General features: G+C 46.6%; 1 protein-coding gene across 6 annotated transcripts in view; it reads left to right on the top strand.

The window, feature by feature from the left end:
- Positions 1–24,839, top strand: part of MROH7 (maestro heat like repeat family member 7) — a 47,244-nt gene that overhangs the window by 9,913 nt on the left and 12,492 nt on the right. For 5 of the 6 annotated variants that reach the window (XM_020871417.2, XM_020871413.2, XM_020871412.2 and 2 more), the window contains exons 4-17: positions 6,874–6,947; positions 8,102–8,185; positions 9,118–9,197; positions 9,500–9,629; positions 11,202–11,297; positions 11,802–11,906; positions 12,119–12,254; positions 15,221–15,333; positions 15,737–15,913; positions 16,257–16,411; positions 18,801–18,939; positions 21,120–21,310; positions 22,492–22,629; positions 24,630–24,744. In XM_020871417.2, coding sequence (XP_020727076.2) covers positions 6,874–6,947; positions 8,102–8,185; positions 9,118–9,197; positions 9,500–9,629; positions 11,202–11,297; positions 11,802–11,906; positions 12,119–12,254; positions 15,221–15,333; positions 15,737–15,913; positions 16,257–16,411; positions 18,801–18,939; positions 21,120–21,310; positions 22,492–22,629; positions 24,630–24,744 — 1,733 coding nt within the window. Of the gene's footprint in view, positions 1–6,873; positions 6,948–8,101; positions 8,205–9,117; positions 9,198–9,499; positions 9,630–11,201; positions 11,298–11,801; positions 11,907–12,118; positions 12,255–15,220; positions 15,334–15,736; positions 15,914–16,256; positions 16,412–18,800; positions 18,940–21,119; positions 21,311–22,491; positions 22,630–24,629; positions 24,745–24,839 lie in introns of all 6 variants that reach the window. The other variant, XM_020871418.2, reaches the window with a different exon arrangement.

Raw genomic sequence — 24,839 nt, 5'->3', positions numbered from 1 at the left:
TCCCCAGTCCCACATGAACTCTAACCTGCTTTCTGTCTCTATGAATTTGCCTGCTCTAGGTAACTCATGAAATGGAATCACACATTTGTTCTTTTGTATATGGTTTACTTAGCATAACGTTCATCTGTGTTGTAACATAAATCAGTACTTCATTCCATTTTGTGGTTGGATAGTATTCTAATGAATGGACCACATTTTATTTGTCTGTGGACGAATATTTGGCTATGATGAATAATGCTGCTTTACACATCAGCTCTGAATCCACACAAGTCTCTGAATCCTTGCTTTCAGTTCCTTTAGATATATACCTAGGAGTGAAATTGCTGAATCGTATAGTAATTCTTGTTTGGCTTTCTGAGGAAATGCCAAATTATTTCCCATAGCAGCTGTACCATTTTGTACTCCCTCCAACAATGTATATAAGTTCTCATGTACAAGGGGTTCTATTGCTGCACTACTAAACTCTCCTTGCCAGCACTTTTTATTTATTTATTTATTTATTTATTACAACAAAGACAATTATTTATTTATTTATATTTATTTATTTATATTTATTTATTTATTTTTTTAGAAAACACTTTTATAATAGCCATCCTAAAGAGTGTGAAGTAATATTTCAATTGTGATTTTGATTTGCATTTCCCTAATGACTAATGAATGATGTTGAACATTTTTTTAATATGCTTATTGGACATTTGTATAATGTCTTTTGCCTATTTTCAAATTTGGTTGTTTTATTTTTAATTTTGTGGCCATGCTACACAGCATGTGGGATCTTAGTTCCCTGACAAGGGATCAAACTCATGTCCCCTGCATTTGAAACTGGGAGTCATGACACAGGACCACCATGGAAGTCCCCAAATTTAGTTGTTTTTTTGTTGTTGAGTTTAGGAGTTCTTTGTATATTCTGAATATTAATTCCTTATCAGATATACAATTGGTAAATATTGGCACCCGTTCTGTGAGCTGTCTTTTCATTCTCTTGACATTATCCTTTGATGCACAAGTGTTTAAGTTGATGAGAATCAATTTGTCTACTCTTTTATTATTTGTTACCTTAGTGTTATGTTTAAGAAGTTTTTGCCTTTGGTTATACTCCAATACAAAATTAAAAGTTCTTTTAAAAAAATGATGTCTTCCCTAAACTGCTAAAAGCAAACAACATGTAAAAAAGAAAAGGATTGTATTTTTTGAGCTGAATAAAATGGAATAATTCTGTAGTCTGAAAAATAAGAGAAATTATTGCCATATCCAATGTCATGAAGATTTCTTCCTATGTTCTCTTCTAAGAGTTTTGTAGTTTTAGCTTTTAAGTTTAAACTTTGAGTTAATTTTTGTGTACAGTGTGAGGAAGGGTTCCAACATCATTCTTTTGCATATGGATATCTAGTTTTTCTAGCACTATGTATTGAAAAGAGCATTCTTTTTCCACTGAAAAGTCTTGGTACCTTTGTCAAAACTAAATTGACCATATATATGAGGATTTATTTCTATTTTATTCCATTGGTCTTTGTGTCTGTCCTTATGCTGGTAACACACTGTTCTAGTTTCTATAGCTTTGTAGTAGGTTTGAAAGGAGAAAATAGGAGTCTACTAACTTTGTTCTTTTTCAAGATTGTTTTGGCTATTTAGGATCAATCTTTGCTTTTTAGTAGGATAATTGTATAAAATTGTAGTTTTAAAAACAATGTATTTTCAAACTGTATTTGTTTTTTAAAAAGTTTTCAAGATATATAACATGTATCAGTAAAATATGTAGAGCGCACTACTAAAGTGTACAGCTTGATGAATATTTACGTACATATACACATTGGTAACTCCCATCCATATCAATACCCAGATGTTTTTTGGCATCCCAGAACCTTCCCTTGTGACCCTTTCCAATCAATATCCCTTCTTCTGGGGTTGTTCGTTGTTCAGTTCCTAGTCATGGACTGCAACATGCCAGGCTTCCCTGTCTTCACTATCTCCTGGGGTTTGCTCAGATTCATGTCCACTGAGTCAGTGATGCTATCTAACCGTTCTCTGCCATCCGCTTCTCCTTTTGCCTTCAATCTTTCCCAGCATCAAAGTCTTTTCCAATGGGTTGGCTCTTCGTGTAGGGTTTTTCAGTCTTGGCACTATTGACGTTTTGTGTTAGATAGATCTTTGTAGTGTGGGTGTGGGTGCATGGTGGCTGTTCTATGCATTACAAGATGCATCCCTAGACTCTGCAGAAGATACTAGTAGGAACATTCTCCCTCACAAGTTATGACAATCAAAGATGTCTCCAGACATTGCCAAATGGCAAATGGGGGTCAAGATTGCCTTCAGTAATCAACAGTCACAGAAGGAACAATTCTTCGCATTTGTACCACCATAGACTAGTTTTGCCTGTTTTTTAACTTCCTATCAATAGGATACTACTCTTTATGCTGTTTTGATTCTGGCTTCTTTAGCCCAACATTATGTCTAGCAGATTCATCCACATTGTTGCATGTGTCATAGTTGATTCTTCTTATTGTTCTGTAGTGCCTGGAGAATTCCATGGACGGAGGAGCCTGGTGGGCTGCAGTCCATGGGGTCGCTAAGAGTCGGACACGACTGAGCAACTTCACTTTCACTTTTCACTTTCATGCGCTGGAGAAGGAAATGGCAGCCCACTCCAGTGTTCCTGCCTGGAGAATCCCAGGGACTGGGGAGCCTGGTGGGCTGCCGTCTATGGGGTCTCACAGAGTCGGACACGACTGAAGCGACTTAGCAGCAGCAGCAGCAGTGTTCTATCTTATGAACATACCACAATTTATTGATTCATTCTGATGGACATTGGAATTTTTCTACTTTTTGGATATTATGAATAAAGTTATTTTGAACCCTTCTGTACATGTCTTCTAGTGCAAAGATACACTTTTTCATCTAGAAGAGGAATTTCTGGGTCATAGCATAAGCACATGTCCAGCTTTAATAGGTACTGCAAAGTTTTCAAAATGGTTGAATTAATTTACTCTCACATGTGAGACTTCCAATTGCTCAACATTCGGACAAACATTTGGTAGTCAGTTTTTAAAATTTTAGCCATTCTGGTGGGTTTCTAATGCCATTTCAAAGTGGTTTTCAATGGCATTTTTTGATGATTACTGATGTTAATCATCTTTCAATATGATTATTGTCAATTTGTATATCCTTTATAATGAAGGGCCTGTTCAAGTCTTTTGTTCATTTAAAAAATTTGTGATGTCTTTTTCTTATTGATTTGTGAAAGTTCTTTATATAATCCTGCTATGTGTATGAAAAAGTTATGAAAATAGTGTTATATTTTCCTCCATAAGTTTTACTGTTTTGTCTTTTACATCAAATTTATAAAGCATTGTGCATTAATTATGGAAAATAGTTTGAGAGAGGGACTTAAAAGACTCATTTTCCCCCCATATGAATATCTAATTGCTCTGGACCATGTATTGAAAAGATCATAATTTCCCCCACTGAATTGCAGTGTCACTTTGAGGTAAATCAAGTGACTGTATATGTATAGGTTTATTTCTGGACTCTCTAATCCTTCGTTTGTCTATCCTTAACCATTGCCTTAATTACTGTGTTTTAGAGTAAGTCTTTTTATTTAGTAGTATGACTCCTCCCCTTTGTTGAGATTGTCTATTTGTTCTTTGTCAGGATTGTCTATTCTAGGTGCTTTACTTTTCCATTTTAATTCTAGAAGCAGCTTGTCAATTTCCGTAGAACAAAATAAAAATCTGTTAGGTTTTCATTGTTATTTCATTGAAACTACAAATCAATTTATGCAGCATTGTCTTCTATATAACACTGTTTCTGAGGCTTCCCTGATGGCTCAGTGGTATAGAATCCCCTTGTCAATGCAGGAGACATGAGTTGGATTCCTGATCTGGGAAGATCCCACGAGCCGCAGAGCTATTATGCCTGTGTTGCTAAAACCGCAACTATTGAGCCTGCGCTCTAGAGCCGGGGAGCCGCGACTGCTGAGTCCAGGTGCCACAACTACTAAGCTCACGCTCCTGGAGCCTGTGCTCAGCAAGAGGAGAAGCCATCGCAATGAGAAGCCCGTGCACCGCAACCAGAGCGTAGCTCCTGCTCACCACAACTAGAGAAAAGCCCGTGCAGCAACTAAGACCCGGCACAGCCAAAAACAAACAAATAAATAAAAAGTGAAATGGCATCTAGATAAAAAAAGTGAATTAGATGATACTGTTTCCAACCCATAGTTCATTTATGTTTAATGTAATTATGCATAGTTAAAATTTTTTTAAATTTTTAAGTGGCCTATAGTTGATTAGCAATTGTATTCTTTATTCTATTTGGTCTATATTTCTTTTTTTCTCCTTTTCTGGTTTTCGGGTTGCTTTTCCTTCCTCTTTTCTCCCTTACTTGTGTGGAAGTTATATACTGTTTAAAGTCTGAAGTTATATACTGTTTGAAGTCTGTTACTGATTCTCGAGAAGCTACAATGTATGTATTTAATTAATCACAACGTCCAAACTAGTCAATGCATTTATCTTCCTCCCAGATGATTTAAATATGTTAACCTCATTTAACACCTCCTCTCCCATTTATATGCTCTCCTGGTAATGTATGTTAATTTTATCTTTTCTTTTTCTCAACTCTATGAACATTATTATTATTTTATGTAGTTAATGTTCTTATATTTATCCAAATATTAAGCTTTTTAAAAATTTTTTTTATTTGCTTGTTACATCTCAGACCTTCATCTGGGATTAATTTCCTTTTGGCTGAAATACACCCTTTTGCTTTAGTAAACTCTGCTGATGCAAACTCTTTCCATTTTACTGAAAATGCGTCTATTTATCCATCATTCTTTAAAAAATTCAAAATAATAAAAACTTGCAGAAAAGTTGAAAGTACAGTATAAAATGTTTTTTCTGAATTGATAAGTTGCTAAGTGATACCCTATCAATCTTGAATTTTAGTATGTGTTTCTTATAAAAAAGGATAAAAATTAAGCATCAAAATCAGGAAATTAACACTGATACACTGCTACCATTCAATCCTCAGGCTCCATTCAAATGTCACCAATTGTCCTGGAAATATCCTTTATTAAAAAACGATCCAGGTCAGGATCATTCATTGCACTTTTCGGTCTCATCTGTTTTGTTTCCCTCAGCCACCAGATCTTCCTTGACTGTCATGTCCTTGATACTTTGGAAGATCATAGGCCAGCTGTTTTATAAGATTTGCCTAATTTGGGGCTTGTCTGATGTTTTCTCATGATCAGATTCATGTCATGCGTCTTTGGTGGGAATAGCACGGACATGATGCGGGGTTTTTCTCACTACATTCTATCTGGTGGTGTATGATTTTGATTTGTTCCATTACTGGTGATGTTCACTTTGATCACTTGAGTTCAATGATTACTGCCAAGCTTTTCCACTATAAAGTCATTATTTACCCCTTTGTCATAAATATGCAAAAAATACTAGAGAGATCCTTTGAAACTATGTAAATATCCCATTTCTCATCAAACTTTCAATTTAGTTATTTCTTTTTTTATATTAGCATGGAATTATTTCTTAGTTTACTCAATAGACTATATAATCTATTGTTACCATCATTTATTGTGATACAGAAGCTTTCCCCTGTTTGACCAAGGAATACTCTTTGAGCAAGCTTTTACGTCTTTTTGACATATCCTCACAATTTCTTGGGCTTATTTCCTTGTTTTCTGGTACAAAATATCTCCGACTCACCTGCACTTTCTCTGCCCGAGTCCTAGAATCACCTCATTCTCCTAGGAGCCTTGTTCCCTTTAGTGGACAGGGATGCTTAGAAGCCAATGTTTTAGTGCTAGCTGTATTCACTATCAGAAGATCTCTGCTTCTCACTGTTGACTCCATCCTCCAGTAGCCCCCGGAGGTTGGTGGCCAAGATGTCCCTGAAGCTCCAGGGTCTCTCTCCTTGGGCTTCCCCGCATCGCCTTAAGTCAAGGACTCTATGGGCCCTGCTCAGCCAAGTGCCCACACCTGGACCAGTCACTGTGGCTGGGGGCATGGAAATCTCTTACTGAGCAAGCATGATTTCCAGATCCACCTTTATTCATTTGTGTGTTTACTGAAGTTTAGTTGATGTATAATATGATATTGATTTCAAGAGTAAAGCCCATCCTTATTTGAAGAGGGGTGATGGGTGGGCCTTGTAGCTTCACCTACTTATATGAAATGAATAGCCCGCAGGGAAGACAGAGGCTTTGCCACCAGAAGAAAGATGAGGAACTGTGGGGCTAACAAAATAGCAATTATCTATTAGGTTGGCCTAAAGTTTTGTTCAGGTTTTTTCATAAGATGTTATGGGAAAAACTGAACTTTTGGCCAACCGATACTATAACAAGTAAGAGTTTAACTATAAAGTGTGATAACAACCAAGAGAAGAGAACCGAATGATGCATGACAGGATCATAGTGGGCCCTCCGTTACTCTGAAGGTCAGGGGAGGCTGCTCTGAGGAGTGGCGGGCAAGCAGACCTTATCCTCTACCTGGGCAAGGGGGTGTGACAGTGGAAAGGCCCAGGTAGAGGAAAACAGCTTGTGCAAAGGCCTGAGAGCAAAGCCTGCTGGGCCTGGAAGGAGGCCAGTGTGGTGGGAGCGTGGTGAGTGAGGGGAGAGTGGGGGGAAGTGAGCTGCGGAGGTGGGCGGGGGAGAATGACCTGGCAGGGCCTTGAAGGCACTGATAAGGATGCGAGCTTTATGCTCTGGGACATGGGGTGCCCCGAAGGATTTTAGGGGCACAGGCTCAGTCTGGCTGCTGAGGAGGTAAAGCTTGGGGGGGCCCCACGGGGAAGGGGAGATGGGATTCTGCTGCACTGTACCTTTACCCTCCCTCTTCTTTTCTTCAATGGAACTACGACATGCAGGAGCCTCCGATGAAGTAGCTGCAAGCCTGGTGGAAGTGCCAGGGCAGAGAGACGATCGCGGCAAAATGGCTCTGGTATGCTTCCTGCCAAACCACCTCCCCACCACCGATTTCCTGGGATGCCCTCTCCCTCCACCTCCCACTCTACCCTCAGCATTTCTTTTTTCTCTGCCGGATTCTTCTCTGCTCTATGGCTTTATTAGTTTATCTTATTTCTTGTCAGTCTCTCGCACTGGAATCCATTCTCCATAAATCAGGGAGTTTTGTCTGTCTTATTCTCAGCAGTATTCTTAGAATCTAGAGCAGTGCCTGGCACATCATAAGTGCTTGATAACAGTTGTTTTTTTTTTTTTAAACAACTGAATGAATTGCGAAGGTCTCTTAAAGGGGAAGAAAAGCTGGAATGACCCTTTTCAGGATACAGCCCCAGCCTGGGTCTTGGCCATGTAGCAGGCCTTGGGAGGCCAGAGAAAGCCAGCATCTTCAGGACTTGGTGAGGGCCAGTGGGACAGGCTGGTAGTGAGTGTAACACACGGAGTATGGGTGAGCCTAGCTGGCAGACAGTCTGGAGGCAGGGGGTCCACCCAGGACAGGCCATACAACCTGTCTTCTTGCCAGGTGGAATGGCAAGAACTTGTAGCATCTTTAACCCACCGTACTGCCCATCAGATACACTTGTTTTGCTTTCTTTACTATATATTTTATCTCTTTCATTTTTTTTTCTTCTACCTTAAGATAAAGAGAACTGATAGATTAATGGGACATTGGTTAATGTATTCCCTCTCCGGTAGCAGAATGCCTTAATCCGACTAGTGGGTGTCCTTACAAAGGGTTGATGCTAGAAGGCCCTCATGAGGTATCTCTAATGATGACATTTCAACTTGAGGTGTTGGAACCCTTTCTGTCCCACCAGCTCCTGCCTCTTCTTCCTTAGTTGACAGATGCTTTGCAATCTAAACCTGATATCTGGTCTTCTCCCAAATCTGGCCTGCAGGGATTATCCTCAATCTGCTGCCACCACCATCTTCTCAAATCTTTACCCCCTCCCCTCACCCTGAGTTCCCTTGCGGTCTCTCACTTCTCTTGGGTGGATGCTGGGGGCTGGCAGCTGGGGAGGAACAGGCAGCTTGGCTGCAGGCGGCAGGTGCAAAGACGGGGTGTAAGGGCAGCCCCAGGGCTGGGCTCCGTGTGGCTCTCACCCTGTGGTTTCACCCTCTGCTGCCCCTGAGGTCGGGAGTGCCCTCAGCCTCCAGAAGAGCCAGAATGTGCTGGACAAGGAAGAAGAGAAGAAGACCCTGATGAAGAAGATGATGGTGCGCAAGCAGCTTGCGGGTCTGTGGCTTCAGGGTGGGGAGGGGGCGGAAGTCCCGAGTCCACCCACTGATGAGGCGGGGTTGGGGTGGGGTGGGCAGAGGACATCAAGGCACAGATATTTGGGCATGGGTCTCAGCTCCACCCTGAACTGCCCCCCATCTACCTTGAGGGAGCTTGGCCAAGTCACTTCCCTTCCCTGAGTCTCACTCTTAATATCACACAAGTGACTGTGATTAAAAAAACCTGTGTCATTGGAGGACATAACCCAACGGTTAGTTCACTGTAAAATCTTAGGCCCCTGGGAGCAGTCATTATTATTTTATGTGTTATTTCCCTCCATAGTTCTTCTGATGGGGGAACTTCTGAAGGAACTTTCTTTCTCTCTGCTAAATGCAATCACTTCTCAGTTATCCACCACAGTGTTTGGGCTGGGATAGCCACTGAAGTTTCCAGAATTATATCAATAGTTAGCTATAAAGAGAGAGAAAAAAAAAATCTGTGCCTCTGATACATTAATTTAATTAACATTAATTGAGCATCTATTGGGTGTTTGGGCTAGATCAAAAGTGAGAAGTAACTGGAAGGACATTTTAAAGGAATTCAACTGGACCACTTTCAAGGGTCATGCATGGTGTTCGGGGGCCAGTCCATGGTCTGGACTTCCCTACCACAGGGCTGCTGAAACAGTTCTTGCCGAGCCCTGCATGTCTGCAGCAGGTCAGGCCTTGGAATGAGGCCCGCTTCGAAGGCCTTGAACTGAGGGCTCTGGACCGGGTTTAGAGCAGTCAGCTGGCTCCCTCCACTGGAGGCCAGGCAGGGAGTGGAGCCGGCCCAGGCTGAAGAGTGGCCCCGTTCCCTGAGGAGTGGCTGCGGCTCTGGTGGTCTGTGGTGGCCTGCCCCCCTCATTGACACCTCCGTGTCCCCCATCCAGAAGCAGATCCAGGAGGAGCCGCAGGATTCTCTCACGAGCTCTGCCCGCCAGCAGGCCATGGAGACCCTGACCCAGTTGAGGTGACCTCGGCCCCTTCCCAAGCCTCAGCCCATTTCCCGCTACCCTCAGGCTCTGCCTGTATCTTCAGAGGCCTCTCTGCTGTGCGTGGCCCTTTCCTACTCCCAGACCTTTTCCCTTCCCCTTGCCCAGGCCCTGCTGGGGCTATCTGACTTGTACCCCACCACCCTCCTCCTCCCTACCTCATTTTGCCCTTCTGTGGATCTGAATCTCAGCCCTTGTCCCAGCCCCGTACCCTTCACTTCCAGCCTCCAGCCTCAGGTGCCCCCTCACTCCATGCCCTCACTTTCTGTCTCTTCCCCAGTCATTCCCAGCCTGTCCTGGGTTTGCAGGAACGGTTGGAGCTGGTGAACACGTGCGTGAAGAGTGTGTTCTCCCTGCCCACTGTGCAGGCCATGCAGGAGAAAGACCAGGCCAAGGCAGATGCCTTACAGGTGAGGCAGGGCCCTCCCAAGCAGGGCCTTGGGGCTGACTGCCGTCTTCAGAGGGAGACATGTCCCTGGACTCCCAGCAGGGAGAGGAAGGGCATTGTGAGAGGTAGATTGGAATCTTCAACCTCCTACTTAAGCAGCTTGGGTAATTCACCTCCCCTCTCCTGGCCCGAGCCGGCACTTGATAAATATTTGGTGAATGAGTGAGTCTGTGGAATAAAGGATCCCTCATCTGAAGCACTGTCCACTTTGGGCTCTGTCCCATGAGAAGGATGTGGGCATATGGTGGCATGGCTCAGGAGGTGGCCAGGATTAGGAAGAAAAGGCCTGAGGACTGGGCGAGTTTGGGTTGAGGCCTGGAAGTGGAACCTCAAGGGGCTCTCATAAGCACCTTTAACCCCCTACAGGATGGTCCCTGTAAGAGTGATCAGAGGAGACCCTTCATGTAGAATGGGGTCAGTGGGGGAGGTTAGGGAGAGAGATTTCAGCTCTGGGTGAGGCACATGTATACATCCTTTCATCCAGCAAATTTTAACTAATAACCCAGAAGTACAGGGCTGACATACTGTAGGGCTGAGGGGCAGATGATCAAAGTATTGTACAAATAAATGCAGAATTACAACAGTACTCAGTGCAAGCAAGAAGTACATGATGCTATGAAGAGCCTGGAATGGAGAGAACCTGACTGTGTTGGGGGTTAGAGGTCATGATTCTAGAGGCAAGAGGTTTAGCAGAGTTAATTAGCTGAAGGTGGTGGCAGAAGAAGAGTGTGAGAGGCCGAGGGAACGGCCTGTGCAGCAGCCTGAGGACGGAGAGAACGTGATGACTGCAAGGATGTTAAGGAGGCAGAGTGGCCGGAGTCCAGAGGGTGAGGTGAGAGAGCAGTTGGAGCCAGCCACAGCCTGATGGCTCTGAGCCTTGGAGGTGGTGCCCTTGAGAGGAGACCCAAGGGGGAGGCGGGGGTGGGTAAGAGGAGAGCCTGCAACCTTCTTGTAGTACCAGGCCAGGCCAGCAGAGGTCAGTGCTGCGTGGTGATGGAGGGTAGGAGGGAGTTGGTGAACAAGGCTTCCTTGGGGGCTGTGGTGTAAGCCTGGTGTGCTCAGACTCGGGAAGCCTGGACAAAGACGACCTGGAAGGAAGATGTGGAGATGATGGAAAGAAGGGAGAAGGAGGAGGCAGGGAGAGAGGGCCTCAAAGACACCACTTAGCCTTGTGTAGATGTCATGCCTGCACCCTCCTAAGATAGGGTTGTGCCAATCATGAGGCAATCACCTGGCCCGTGGTAGATTCTCTGTAATTCTCAGTAGATTCTCCCTGGGCCTCTGCTTCTTCCCCTTATAAGCTAAGAAGTGCAGGGATAATAATTACCAGTTTCTCCATAAAGAACCTGTAACCCATGGAGGGGAAGCCAGTTGCCCAATATCATTCATCAAGGTTAGTCTCACATGGTGGGACCAGAAAGCAGCACTCCTGGGCTTGAGTACCCCTTCTTCCCCTGACCCACATCAGGGGTTGCCTGGGGTTGGGGTCTGCCCCAGAGGCTCTCTACTGACTTGGTCCTCTTCCTGTTCACAGATACTTTACTGTCAGACCTTGGATGCCCTGCAGACACTTCTCAATGCCCTCTTTGTGGAGGACCCCACTCCTGCTGGGCTGAAGAGCATCTTGGAGGTGTGGGGGCAGGAAGGAGAAGAAGGGTGGAGGAGGATGGGGAATTGACTCAGGAGAAACGGGGTCTGGACCCAGAAAGAATTATTTGACTTCAGGATGTAATCTTGTGCCAGATTTCTGTTTCCCTGCCCCTCTCACAGGTTGTGTCCCAAACTCCTTCTCCTTCACCCTCTCCCTATTCCCCATACTCCTGCAACTCCTGGGATAGCTGCCCCCATATCCTTGCTTTCTAAATTCTTGTCCTTATGTCTCTCTCCTATCCTCGAGACGCTCCACCTTTCATCTCTCTCCCACTGACCTCTGTCTTCCCTCTGGTCTTCCAGTTCTGTCCTTTGCTTCTGGACCCCACATGTCCCTATGCTCTAAGAGGAGGAGGGCTGCGGTGGGTTGCCTTGATGCTCTCCCCAGAAGCTTCCTGATAATTGGTGAAGGCTGGCCTGCCCATCCAGGGGGCAGAGGCTAGCATCCGGCTCATAGCTCTGAGTTGTACCCTTCTCCCCACAGCCTCTCGGGCCCTGGATGAACTCTGGGAAGGCCCACGAGAGAGCACGGGCTGTGAAAAGCAATGTCTCTGTGTTGAACCACGCGCTTCAGACCCCGCCTTTCCTTGTGAGTGGCTCTTGGAGGGGGGAGGGGAGGACTGCTAGGGAGAATGTTCTCAACTCTGACGGAGCCCATGCATCCGCCCAGAGATTCCTAGGTGGTCCTCACTCCTCAGAGGATTCAGCTCTCAGGGCCAGGCCATCAAGCTCTGTTCACCTTTTACTGTATAGCATTATTGAACCTATAAGTCTCAGTCCCTAAGATTATGACACAAACAGATGTCCTCGGGATTCCCGGCACTGGGGCTTCTTCTGGGGAGGCTCATCATTCGCATCGGGGATCCTGATGAAGAGATTGGCCGTGAGGCTCTGGACGGCATTACCATCCTTTACACCATCTTGGAGCTTCAAAAACGTAAGCCCTTTGGAGTGCCTCTAAAACAAGGCTTTTGAGCAGGTACTCAGCCTAGGAATTGAACGGGCCCTTGGCAACAAGGCACTGGTGGGAGATGGACAAGACCAACACAAAGTTCAAAGGGGTCTGGAAATCAGTGTGAAGTTTAGTTCCCACAGAACTAGGAGACAGAGGTGACAAACACATTTTGATTTAAGCAATGCTTCTATATAAGCCTCTTCTTTTCCTTCCTAGTTTAATTTGTGATTCTCATTTTCACATTCCCATACCACCATGTGCAGCCAGGTATGATAGCCCCAGTGTCCTGGTTTTTAATCTGTCTTCCCCATTAGTCTATGGTTCATTTGAGTCTATGTCTCGTTCATTACGGTATGCCCAAGATCTATCCCTGGGCCTGGCACATGGCGGGTGCTCAGTGAACATGTATTGGACGAGTGAACAAAGAACAGATCCTATCTTGGAATCTGGAGTGGCTAAAACCTGTAGGCAGGAGAACATTTCTGAAACAGCTTCGGGAAGCTAGTGATATGGTAAGGGCTGACACAGAAACCCAGCTGGCACTCACTGCACTTAGAGGTGTGCAGTACTTACTGTTACTTGCCTCCCCCCTTCCCCCCAACGTCCCAACTCTGCTCCAAACCAAGGGACCTTGGCACATTGTTTAAAGTCCTCTGGCTCTGGAAGCAGAGTGACCTGGGTACCAGACCTAGCTCTGGCCCTTCCTAGCTATACAAATTCAGGAAAGTACTTCTCTTGTCGAGGCCTGGATTTCCTCATTTGTAAAAAGGACACAATAGGATGCAAACCACAAGATTTCTGGAAGATTAAATGAGATCACGTGTGTAAAATGACTAGCTTGTTCCACACATTATGGGCCAACAAAGTATTTTTTTTTCCCCCATCCCTCCCCATCTTATTAGTTTCAGTCTTTTGGGATCTATCTTGTATCCCTGCTCTTCTTGTTCTCTAGCATTTGGGGCAAAGATTTAGTCCCTGGGAGACTTCCCCCTGCTGCCCAAGAGCCACATAGATCTTCTGAGTGATGGATAAAGGTGATATAAGTCAAGTTAAGGATCAGTCTTGGGGACAGGAATAGTATACACCAAATTAGTATTGCCGGATTTAGCAAATAAAAATATAGGACACTGAGTTAAATAGAAATTTCAGAAAAACAGTAAATACCTTTTGGTATATTTAAGACATACTTTTGCTAAAATTACTGGTTTATCGGAAATTCATATTTAACTGGGTATTTTGTATTTTATATCGTGACTCTAAGGACAAATTCCCACTGTTAGATTCTCAAGGAGTGATTTATCCAGGCCTCTGGACTGTAGGAAGCAGCAAAGCTAGGATTTAAACCTTGGTCTGCCTGATACTAGGTCTCCCAGGTAGTGCTAGTGATAAAGAACCTACCTGCCAATGCGATGCAGGAGATGTGGGTTCAGTCCCTAGGTCTGGAAGATCTCCTGGAGGAGGGCATGGCAACCCACTCCAGTATTCTTCCTGGAGAATCTTATGGACAGAAGAGCCTGGTGAGCTACGTGCATGAGATCACAAAGAGTTGGACATGACTTAAGAGATTTAGCATGCACACACACTACCTGATATCAGGTCTCAAGCTCCTTCCTTTTGCAGACAACCTGCTTGCTTGGTCTGTAAGCTATTCTGCCTTAATGACCCTTTCTCATGCCCACGTCTTGTGTCTTGTACATGCTGAGGAATCCAGCTAGGACCCGAATCAGACCACCATAAGACTCAGGAAATGTGCCTGAAATGTGTTTCCTTCAGCAGAAAATAAGGGTCTCCAATTTGCAAGTACTCTTCTAGGCACTGGGGACACAGAAGGAAAAAAAATTAATTCAGTAGTTCTCCTGTTGAGCTTATCTTCTTGTTGTTAGAACACAATGAACAAAATAAATTAATATATACAGTAAGTCAGATGATGATGAGTATCGAAGAAAGAAAAAAAAATAGGAAAGGAAGGTTGGGAATATCAGGGGTAAGGGAATTGCAGTTTAAAAAGAGGTGTTGCCACACACCCAGCAAAAATGGAACAGAAAATTCACTGGCGAGATGTGAAGCCACTGAACTCTCACACACTGCTGGTGGAAGCATAGCTGGTCCCCACCGTGGAGAACTTCTGTCAATATCCTCTAAAACAGAACCTCTACCCACCTTAGGACACAATCTCACTTTTAGCTTTGTTGTTGTTTAGGTGCTAGTTTTGTCTAACCCTTTTGAGACCCCATGGACTATAGCCTGCCAGGCTCCTCTGTCCGTGTGATTTCCCAGGCAAGAATGCTAGAGTCTATTGCCCTTTCCTTCTCCAGGGGATCTTCCCGACCCAGGGATCGAACCCATGTCTCCTGCATTGGCAGGTGGAATCTTTACCACTGAGCCACCTGGGAAGCCTCCGCTTCTAGCTACACGCCTACAAAAGGCATGGACTAGATATACTAGAACATTCATATCAACACTACGTATAATAGCTAGGAACAACCCAAATGTCTATCAGAAGTAGAACAGTAGACCAGTAAATGGTAGCATATTCATACAGTGGAAAGTTGTACAGCACTGGGAATGAATGAACCCATGCAGCTTGCAACAATGTGGGCGAATCTCACCCACATAATGTTGAGTGAAAGCAAGACATAAAGGACAACATACAGTAGGAGTCCATTTATATGACGTCCAACAGCAAGGAGTTCTAATCTGTGGATTCAGAAGTCAAAATAGGAGTGGGGGAGGGGGATTATGGCCTGAAACAGGGGCATAGGAGGGCCTTCTGGGATATTGACTGTGTTCTGTTTCTTGACTTGGGTGAGAGCTACATGGATGCGCTCATCAAGAAGATTTGCCATGCTGGTTACCTATGATTTATGCACAATTGTTATTCATGTTTAGCAAAAAGTTAAGAAACCAAATAGGTAGTTAGGTCTCACTGAAAAGTTCTTGTCTTGCAGGAGCCAGAGATAAGGAAGAGACCAATAAGAAGGAGCTGTATGAGAGCAACAGGCGCTTCCTGGGGCCCTACAACCCTCTCAGCCCATGCCAGAACATTCTGCGTGTGATTGCGGTGACCACCTGCTGCCCAGCAGCCCTGGGCCTTCCTGGGAGATGGGGACGAGAGAGGAGGGGCAGCACCAGCCCGCCCCAGTGCCGCCTCCTCTCCTTCCATCCCTCTAGGCTCAATCCCCCTCATACTCCTTTACATACCTTCCTCAACCACACAGGTCCATCCCGTGGGCTCCCCACCCCTCTGGTCTGTGCCATAGCTTGTGGCACCCAGTTCTGGGGGGCAGGGGCCATGTCACCCCTTCTTTTTGTCACAGTTCCTCAAACGGTTTGACACTCAGTGATTAACAGAGTATGTGGTCCCCTTGCTGACCTCTGTCCGTGTATGGCAGTGTTTGTGCATCGATGCAGGACTCACTCCGGGTCTGCCCACGTGTGTCAGGATCTCTCTGCCTTTGTTTCAGGAATTCGGGGATTTCCTGGGGCCCCAGCAGGTAAAGGACCTGCTGTTAGCAGCCTTGGAAGGGCTGAAAGGTGGCTCCGAGGCTCGGGGGAAGGACTCGGGGGAGATGATGCAGCTAGCCTCAGAGGTCACGCTCAGCTCGGTGCTGGAGTGGTACCGGCACAGGGCGCTGGAAGTGGTAAGGCCCCCTGGGGGCAGGGGCTGGGCTGGGAGACCCCACAGGGCTCACTCATCCCGTAGCCGGGGCAGCGTGGGTGGTGAATGAGTTCTAGATGCTCTCAACTTGCTTATCAGCCCCCAAGAGCTCAACTATCCGTTGAGGGGTGTGGGAGGGCAGTGAAGACAAACTGTGTCCAGGGAAGGGGCAGGCGCTCTGCCTACCTGTCTCCCCATCTCTCCCCCTGTGCCCTCCTCTTCCTCATCCCCCTCTTCTCCCTCCTCCCATCTCCCTGTTCCCCTATCCCCCTTGGCTTCTCCGCTTGGCCCTCTGCCTGCTCCCTGGTGGTCTGGCTGTGCCCCAGATCCCAGAAATCATGCACGGCATCTATGTGCACCTGAGCCACATCCAGGAGCCGCGGGCCCGCGAGGTGGCTCTGCTGCCCGTCTCTCTCCTGGCCAGCTCCTTCATGACCGAGGTCGTCATCGCCCTGCTCATGTGTCCCCTCCCACTGGACAGGTACCAAGTGATGGGTGCTTTCAGCCACTACCTCTCACAGAGTTGATACAGCCCCCTATTCCAGGGCTGGGAGTCCCTCCTTCTACACAGGGGAGTCCCTCGCCCTCCCAGTTTTCCTCCTTCCATGATCGACGTTGCTTATGACAACACTGGAGCCCTTCCTGCCAGGTGTCTGCTGCACATTTATTTGTTCTCTCACAAGTATAATCACCCCATTCTACAGATAAGGAAACTGAGGCTCACAGAAAGTTTCTAGCCTTAGGAACCTACTGAACAAGCAGCAGAATGAGGACCTAAATTCAGATCTGACCCACTACAAGCCCAGAGCTCTTCAATGATGCCGTGGGAAAAAAAAACTGAATGTTGGTCCTAACTCTGCCTCCAGATGCTGTGTGGTCTTAGGTAGCTTTATTGCCCTCTCTGGGCTTCAGTTTTTCTCCATATGTAAAAGGAGAAAATAACACCCACATTCTCACCCCAAATGGGTGGGCATGATCAGTAAAGCAGCCAGTCATGCTGAGTGCATGCCCTGTGCTCCAAGTTGTCAGCCTTCAGGGAGCTCTGGTCTGATGGCAGAGGGGACTGTGGCCAGATGGTGATCAGCTTGTGGGCAAGAGAGACAAATCTGGCTGCTCCAGGCTCCTGGCCCAGGAAATGCTCCCGCACCACTGAATGAAAAGAAGGCAGAAGTGTGATCCATGTCTTAAGGTGGTTGGTTGAGAGTGAATGGAAAAGAATTATGCAGAACTGTGCAAGTGGGGTGCACTTCTAACCAGGAGACCTGGTGTCATCCACAGAAACTAGGGAGAGCAGTGCAGGAGTGACACACCCCCATCTCCCACCTGGAAGAATTTAACCCTTTCTGGCTTCACTGCAAGCCAGGGAATTTTCTTCTTTGAGCCACTAAACATTCAGACTCAAGACTGCCAGGACCACATCTGACTTCAGTTACTTCAGGAGGCTGTAGGACAGGGCAGTATCCTTACAGCAGCCTGTGCAGGAGGATTAGACAGAGCTGGGATGAGATTTAAGGAGGCCTCGTTGGCAAGTGCCACTCCTGTGCATGCCTGAGTGTGAGGACCTCCTTAAATGTAGTGCCCTAGATGCCTCACTTTCCTCACCCTAGTATTGGCCCTGGGCCTCCCAGTTGAAAGATGTAGGTGCTATCTGGGCTTAAGTGTCTTGGGCTTTAAAGGAACTAGAGTCTCTTGTAATCTCTCTGGACTTTGCCTCCCAGATTCTCACAGGGACAAACCCAGTCAAAAGAGTCGCTGCACCCTGAGAAGCTCAATGCCACAGCGTCCCCAGTGGTCCTTATAGTTCATTTGCAGTTCTTCCTCACCCAGACACAATTTACCAATTGGGTCATTTTTACCATAAGCAATGTTGCCTAGCAACATAGTTGACATACTATCTTTATCAGGTTTCCAGGGGAACAGAGCTGGAAAGTTAATGGAAGGTTCAACTCTTAACCAGATTTGGGTAGGGGGGAGGGTTTTTGTTAACCCTTTAGTGCCCTGGGCTGCCAGCACTTTTCACCTCCCCAGGATAGAACCTATAGGCTGGTGCAGGTTGATCCAGATGCTTTCCCCTGACTGGTGTACTGCCTTCTTTTTTTGTTTTTAATTTTCTTGTTAGTTTTTTTTTTTATCATTTTTGGCTGCGCTGGGTCTTCGTTGCTGCTCCCAGGCTTTCTCTAGTTGTGGTGAGCAGGGCTACTCTCTAGTTGTGGCACACGGACTTAGCTACCTTGCGGCAGGCAGCATCTTCCCAAAATGCAGGGATCAAACCCGTGTCCCCTGCATTGGCAGGCGGATTCTTATCCACTGGACCATTAGGAAATCCCTGATGTGTATAGCCTTCTAAGGGTCAGGAGTGGGAGCTCCTTGACATTTTGTGACAAATGAAAGAGCCAGGCCCCAAAGGGCTCCTAGGCATAGAGGAACAGTTACAAGCATTGGAGTCATCAGACCTGGTCACTTCTGGACTCTGTAGCTCATTAGCATGCAGTCCTGGATCAGTGATTTTACCTCTCTGAGCCTTAACTCCGCATCTGTAAAATGAGACTGACAATCCACCACAAGTCCCTGTAAGAACTCAGTGACCCTGAGTTTCCTGAATATCTTGCTTACGTCTGCTGGCAGACAGCAGATGCTCAATATTTGCTGAAGTCATAACTTGTATGCAAAGCACCTGGCAAAGTACCTGAGAAATAGGATTTTTGACCATTGATAGTCCCAGGCTTCTTAGATTATTCAAGAAATTTTTCAGCACACTCATGGATGCCATTTCAAAGGCATCTTCCCTTCTCCCTCCCAAAGCAATTTGGCGGCAGGGTTGGCCCCACTGCCCTTGTCCCCACTAATTGTCCCTACTCTTGGCCTGTCAGCAATGGAGCAGAGATGTGGAGGCAGCTGATTCTGCGCAAGCCCAGCTGTGACGTCCGAGAACTCCTGGACCTGCTCCTGACCAGCCTGAAGGAGAAGCCTGTGACCAAGAAAGGCCGGGCCTCCATCGTGCCCCTGGCGGTGAGGAACTCTCCTCCTGCCCTCTGCCTCCCCTGCCCAGCAGCTTCATCACTGCCCCAACACATCCTCCTCCCACTCTCACTGAGTTCTGCACACCCATCTTCCAGTGCCTGGCTCTGCCCAGAGCTAACTGGTGGCCTTGAGCAAGTCTGTCCCCGGGCTCTTGCTTGTGATCCACTGGACCACCAGCAGCACCATCCTGTTGCTACTTACAGTGACTGCGGCAGCCTGGAATAGTGGGCACTGGGACTCACACATCTTAGGCTGAGAACTGGCCTCGCTCTGTTACTATTTTGTAACCTGAGCAAGTCACTTCATCTCTCGGAGGCTCAATCTCTGCATCTGTAAATAGAAATAATATCTACCTCAAATGGCAGTTATGAAAACTAAACGAGGTAACTCATTTATTCTTTTTAGAGACAAAATGTCTAAGTGCATCTGCTGCCATTCTTAGAGGTTGGCCCTGGGAACATAGAGGGAACGGGCTCTGAAGTGGGAAGGGGGCTGAGTGGACAGATAGATTTCTCTCTGGCTCTGTCACCACCATCCTGGTCCTAGCCAGCTATATAATACCCCATTCACCTCCCTGCTTCCACTCCAGCCCCTGCAATCTGTATCACAGCTAAGAAAATCATTGAGAAATGCGCATCTGCTCTTCTCAACTCTCTCTCTGGCTTCCCACTGCCCTTCAGGGTAACACAGAGCTCCTGCTAGGCCCTGCAACCCTCACTGGCCTCACTATACTGTGTGATCCTCTTGCTTGCATGGCTTCAACCTCATTATTTGTCAGGTCTTCTTAATCACTGTGCTATCTTCTGTCACAGGGCCTTTGCACGTGCTATTTTCTCTGCCTAGATTTCTGTCCACCAAGTTAACTTCTTCTCACCCCTTATCTCTTAAGCTATCACCTCCTCAGGGAAGCCCTCTCTGACCAGATCAAATCTGTGCATATTATACTTTCCTTCCCAGGTGGTTCAGTGGTAAAGAATCCACCTACCAATGCAGGAGATGCAGGTTCAATCCCTGGGTCAGGAAGATCCCCTGGAGAAGGAAATGGCAACCTATTCCAATATTCTTGCCTGGAAAATCCCATGGACAGAAAAGCCTGGTGGGCTATAGTCCATTAGGTCACAAAGAGTTGGACATGACTGAGTGACTGAGCAGATACACATCACATACTTTATCTTGGAAGAGTTCACCCCAGTTGTGATCTAACAATAGTGTGTGTGTATAGAGTGGGTCATTTGATTAATCTATGAGATGCCTGAATTCAGCGCATACAGTAGACACTCAAAAAATGTTTTTGTTGGGTTGGTTTATTTATTCGAACATTAAGCACCTACTATGTTCCAAGCATACTCATCAGTTTCTAGGGATTCAGCAGAGAGCAGGACAATCTGGTAGAGGAAAGCCAATAAACAGACATGGTGGATAGAGGAGCAGGTGGTATTATCCCTTAACACAGGAAGATACTGATGCTGAGACATTCCATGTCTCACCTAAGGTCACACAGCTACTGAGCAGTGGTTCTAGGACTCAAACCCAGGTCTCCTGCCCCCGAGCCCCATGCTTTACCTCTGGATCTCCCTGCCTCTCTCCCCCAGCACCGAGTTCTATGACTAGGACCAGCACCCATTCCATCCTTGGTTTGGACATCACACACTCCTCCTCTGATCACTGTGTGTTGGCATATTCTCAAGTCACTCAGAGGAGGCAGTGAGGGGAATCTAGTTTTAACAGCCCCCAACAAAGAGGCAACTGATATCCCACCTATGTTATGAACCAGTAAGAGGCAGGGCTCCTGTAATCTCAAAACCTGGGTTCAAGTCCCAGCTCTGCCCCGAGGGGCTGGGTATCTTTGGGCAAGTCGCTTCACGCCTCTGATCTTGTCTCCTTCCCTGCACAGTGGGGTTAAGACTAGACCTCATAAATGTGGGAAGAAATCCTTCCACCGTGATTCTTCCAGGGCTGTGTCAACAGCAAAGGGTCACTGTGATTGTTTTGGGACAGGGCTCGCCCAGAGGGCCTGGATGCAGTGGTGGGGGAATCTGGCCTTGCCCATGTTGGGCCAGAGAAGAGCAAAGATCCAGGACCAACCTCCTAGAGAATCAGTACAGGCCCAGTCAGGAGTGCTGGGATGGTGGGTGGCGATGTCTCAGGTGCTTCCCCTCCGCCTCTAGGCAGCCAGCGGCCTGTGTGAGCTCCTGTCCGTCAACAGCTGCATGGGCCGTGTGAGGCGCATCTACCCACAGCTGCTCCTGGCCCTGCTCATTCAGGTCCATTACCACATCGGCCTCAGCCTTCCGGGCCGCGTGGCTTCCCGCAAGGATGCCAAGAAGGATGCCCAGACCTCTGGCTTTGTCCCTGTACGGTACGTTCCTGCTGTCCCCGGAGGGACAGCCACCAGCAAGGCCTCTTACGGAAGACTTTAGGGCAACTGATCAGTAGAAATTAGCTCCGCGGCTAGAGAAGAAAACAGAAGTGCACTTTTATGAGACAGAGCCAGTCGTGTTCAAGAGCTATTTGTGAACATCTGCTGTATGTGTTCTCGGCTTAGGGCTGGATGGCAGGAAGGAATCAGCCTTCTCCAAGGAGATCACCATTTCAATTTTTCTCCTCCCTCCCTAGAGATGTGATTTGTATTAGATTTATAACCAAGGCTGAACTATTTGATTTTAATTTGTTAATTGGAATAGTTAATATAGGCACATGAGTAAAAATCTTCAAAGATGGTAAAACAGTTTCTGTTCCTCTCTTTACCCCAGTTTTCTGTCATAAGAACTGGGTTCTTTCTTGCCCTTCGGATGGGGTTGATGCAGAGCTAAGCCAATGTGTTTTCATTCTCTACTTTCACACCAGTGGTTGTGAACCTTACACAGTTACATGTTTCCGCTTTTATTATATACTGTATCTTTGAGATCATCACACACAGAGCTGCCTCATTATTTTTAACAGCCGCATAATATCCCTCTGTGTAGATTATAATATACCACCATTCACTTAACCAGGATCCTTTCGATTTAGGTGCTTCACAGCCTTTTACAAACAATGCTGCCATGAATGAGGCTGTTTATATGTCTTGATATTTACATGTGACTGTACACATAGGATGAATTCCTGAAAGTAGAATGGTGCATCAAAAGGTTTCTGTGTTTAAATATTATGGTGGAACAGGAAGTTATGGTGGAAAAAGTTCTTGATCAGTGAGTAAAAGGAAACAAAGTACCTCCTAAAGCACCCAGCTTGCCAGTAATATGACACTTCATTTCCCCACAACTTTGCCATCACAGTCTCATCTTTGCCAATCTGAAAGTTGAAAAAAAAAAAAGGTATTTTGCTGCAATTTTAGATTGCATTTCTCTTACTATGAATGTGGTTGAGTTTAAATGCCATTTCTATTTCCTTTTCTGTGAGCAACTGTTCTTGTTCTTTGCCTAATTGTATATAGGACTTATGGGAAATTTTCTTATTTATTTGTAAGAGCTCTTTATATTAAGGTCTGGCCTGCTGGGGGCAGGGTGACGTGAGATCTCAGCCCCCTTGTCTTGGCAGCTGGATGGTCAAAGTGGTGAAAACCCTGCTTCTGAAGATGGGCTGCTCATACGAGGCTAACTTTCTGGAGGACCAGGGCGGCTGGGAGCTTATGGGGCAGGCAGAGAACCACCACCGCGGAGTGTCCCTGCTGGCCAGGTGAGGACCCCGGGGCAGGGGTCAGAGGGAGGGAAGAGACCTCAGTGTCTTCAGACAGACTTGGGTTTGCATCTCTTTCTGGGCAAGACCCTTCCCTTGCTCCATCACCTCTTCTCTAAGATCAGCAGAGTATTGTCTCCATCAGTGAGTAGACAATACAAATGTGAAAGATGACATATGCTCTACAAACTGTGGTTGTAACAGTACCTGGCATTGTGGAGCTACTTAGGTTATTTATAAAGCACCTTTCTCACCACATTATTAATTTAATTCCCCATGGTAATACAGAAATGATGGTCTAGCTGAGCAGTTTAGAGTGTGGTCTGAGAGCAGGTCTGCCTGCTTCTGAATCCCAACTTACTATTTTCCAGCTGTGTGACCTAGGGCAAAGTTCCTTTCCTTCTCTGTGTCTCCATTTTCCCATCAGTATTATAATAACAGGACTCACAGCTGAGATTTGGTGTGAAGATTAAAGTACTTTGAACAGCCTCTGCACATAGAAAGGGTTCAACACATTAGCTTCTGTTATCATTATGCTGACTGGTGGGGCAAGAATTGTTAATGCACATTTTGCAGGGGAGGGTGCCAAGGTTCAGAGAGGGATAGTTATGCACCAAAGGTACACACAGCCTGGGAGTGGCAAGGCTGGGAAATAACCCCCTGACCCAGATCAGGGCTCTTCCCCCCAGTCACACACAGCCTCCCTTAGGGAAAGGAGATGGGGGGCTGGTGCACCTTGATTTCACTCATGTGGTTCCTGCAGGAAGATCCTGCTTCTTAGCCCTGCACCGAGTGTCCAGGGTGGGGCTCTCCTCTTCAGTCTCAAGATACAACTGTATTTATTGACCACTTGCATGCTCCAGGAAACTTGCAAAGAGCCGTCTATTCACGGACTATTCCATTTAACCCTGACCATGACTGATTGAGTGCAGGAGAAGGGGGTGACAGAGAATAAGATGGTTGGATGGCATCACCAAATCAATGGACAAGAGTCTGAGCAAACTCTGGGAGACGGTGAAGGACAGGGAAGCCTGGTGTGCGGCAGTCCACAGGGTCACAGTCAGACATGACTTAGCAACTGAACAACAACAGCAGTGACTGATGAAATTACACTATTACTTTCCCAGAGTTACCCATAAGGAATCTGAGGCCCAGAGAAAGGTGATTTGCCCAAAGTGACACAGTTAGTGGTAACAGAATTTGAACCCAGGCTATCTTATACCAGACTCTATATGGCTGACACACTTTTCTGGATTCATTGACTAACAGAGCATAGTGCAGACTTTGCAAGGGCGAATCATCTACAGGGCTTGCTAAAACTGATAGCTGGGCCCCACTTCTAGAATTTCTAATTCAGTTAGTCTGGGATGGGGGCTTGAGGATGTGCATTTTTTTTTACAAGTTCCCAGGTGATGCTGATATTGCTGATCCGGGGGCCGCACTTGGAACATCATTGGCTTGGTAGAATGAACTAGGCAGCTACAGTAGGGACCCCTGGGTTGGGGCTCCAGCTCTGCAATTTTCCAGCTCTATGACCTTGGGCAGTTCACACTTAAGGCCTCTGTTTCCTCATCTATGAAATGGGTTAACAACAGTAACCTGCCTCAAAGGGTAATGGTGAGGATCAGATGCAATAAGGACCTGAAAGCATCTGGCTTGCTGCCTGGTGCCTAGTGAGTGGGTCCTCATGTTCTCTCGTTCCTGTCCTTTCCTCCTGGAGTGGTCCTGCACATTCAGGGGTCGTAGGCCTGTCTTTCTTACTGATTTTCTCTGTGATCTTGGGCAAATCACTTTTCCACTCAATATCAGTTTTCCCACCTGTAAAATGAAGCAATGTGATCAAATGGCCTCTGAGATCCTGTTTAGGTGGAAAACCCTGGGGAAGCGGGAACACAGGGAACTGGGGCTTGCCCAGAGTTTTGAGTATGGGGGCCAGGCCCCCATGCAACAGGTCCCCTTGGGGCTGGAGAGCCTGAGGGCACTGCTCCTCCCATCCCCAGGGCCATGGTGCACTACTCCTGTCAGGAGCTGTGCCGCATCCTCTACCTGCTCATCCCGCTCCTGGAGCGAGGCGACGAGAAGCACAAGATCACCACCACCGCTTTCTTCGTGGAGGTACCGACCGGGTGCCCAGAGTGGGGCGGGGGCTACCCCGGGCCTTCCCAGGAGCATAGGCCTCAGTTCCCATTGCTGGTCATTTCTCTTGTGCG

The sequence above is a fragment of the Odocoileus virginianus genome, chromosome 5 (assembly GCF_023699985.2).
Source record: "Odocoileus virginianus isolate 20LAN1187 ecotype Illinois chromosome 5, Ovbor_1.2, whole genome shotgun sequence".
NCBI lineage: Eukaryota > Metazoa > Chordata > Mammalia > Artiodactyla > Cervidae > Odocoileus > Odocoileus virginianus.
Note: the sequence above shows the minus strand (reverse complement) of the source record. Positions and strands in the feature narration are given on the sequence as shown.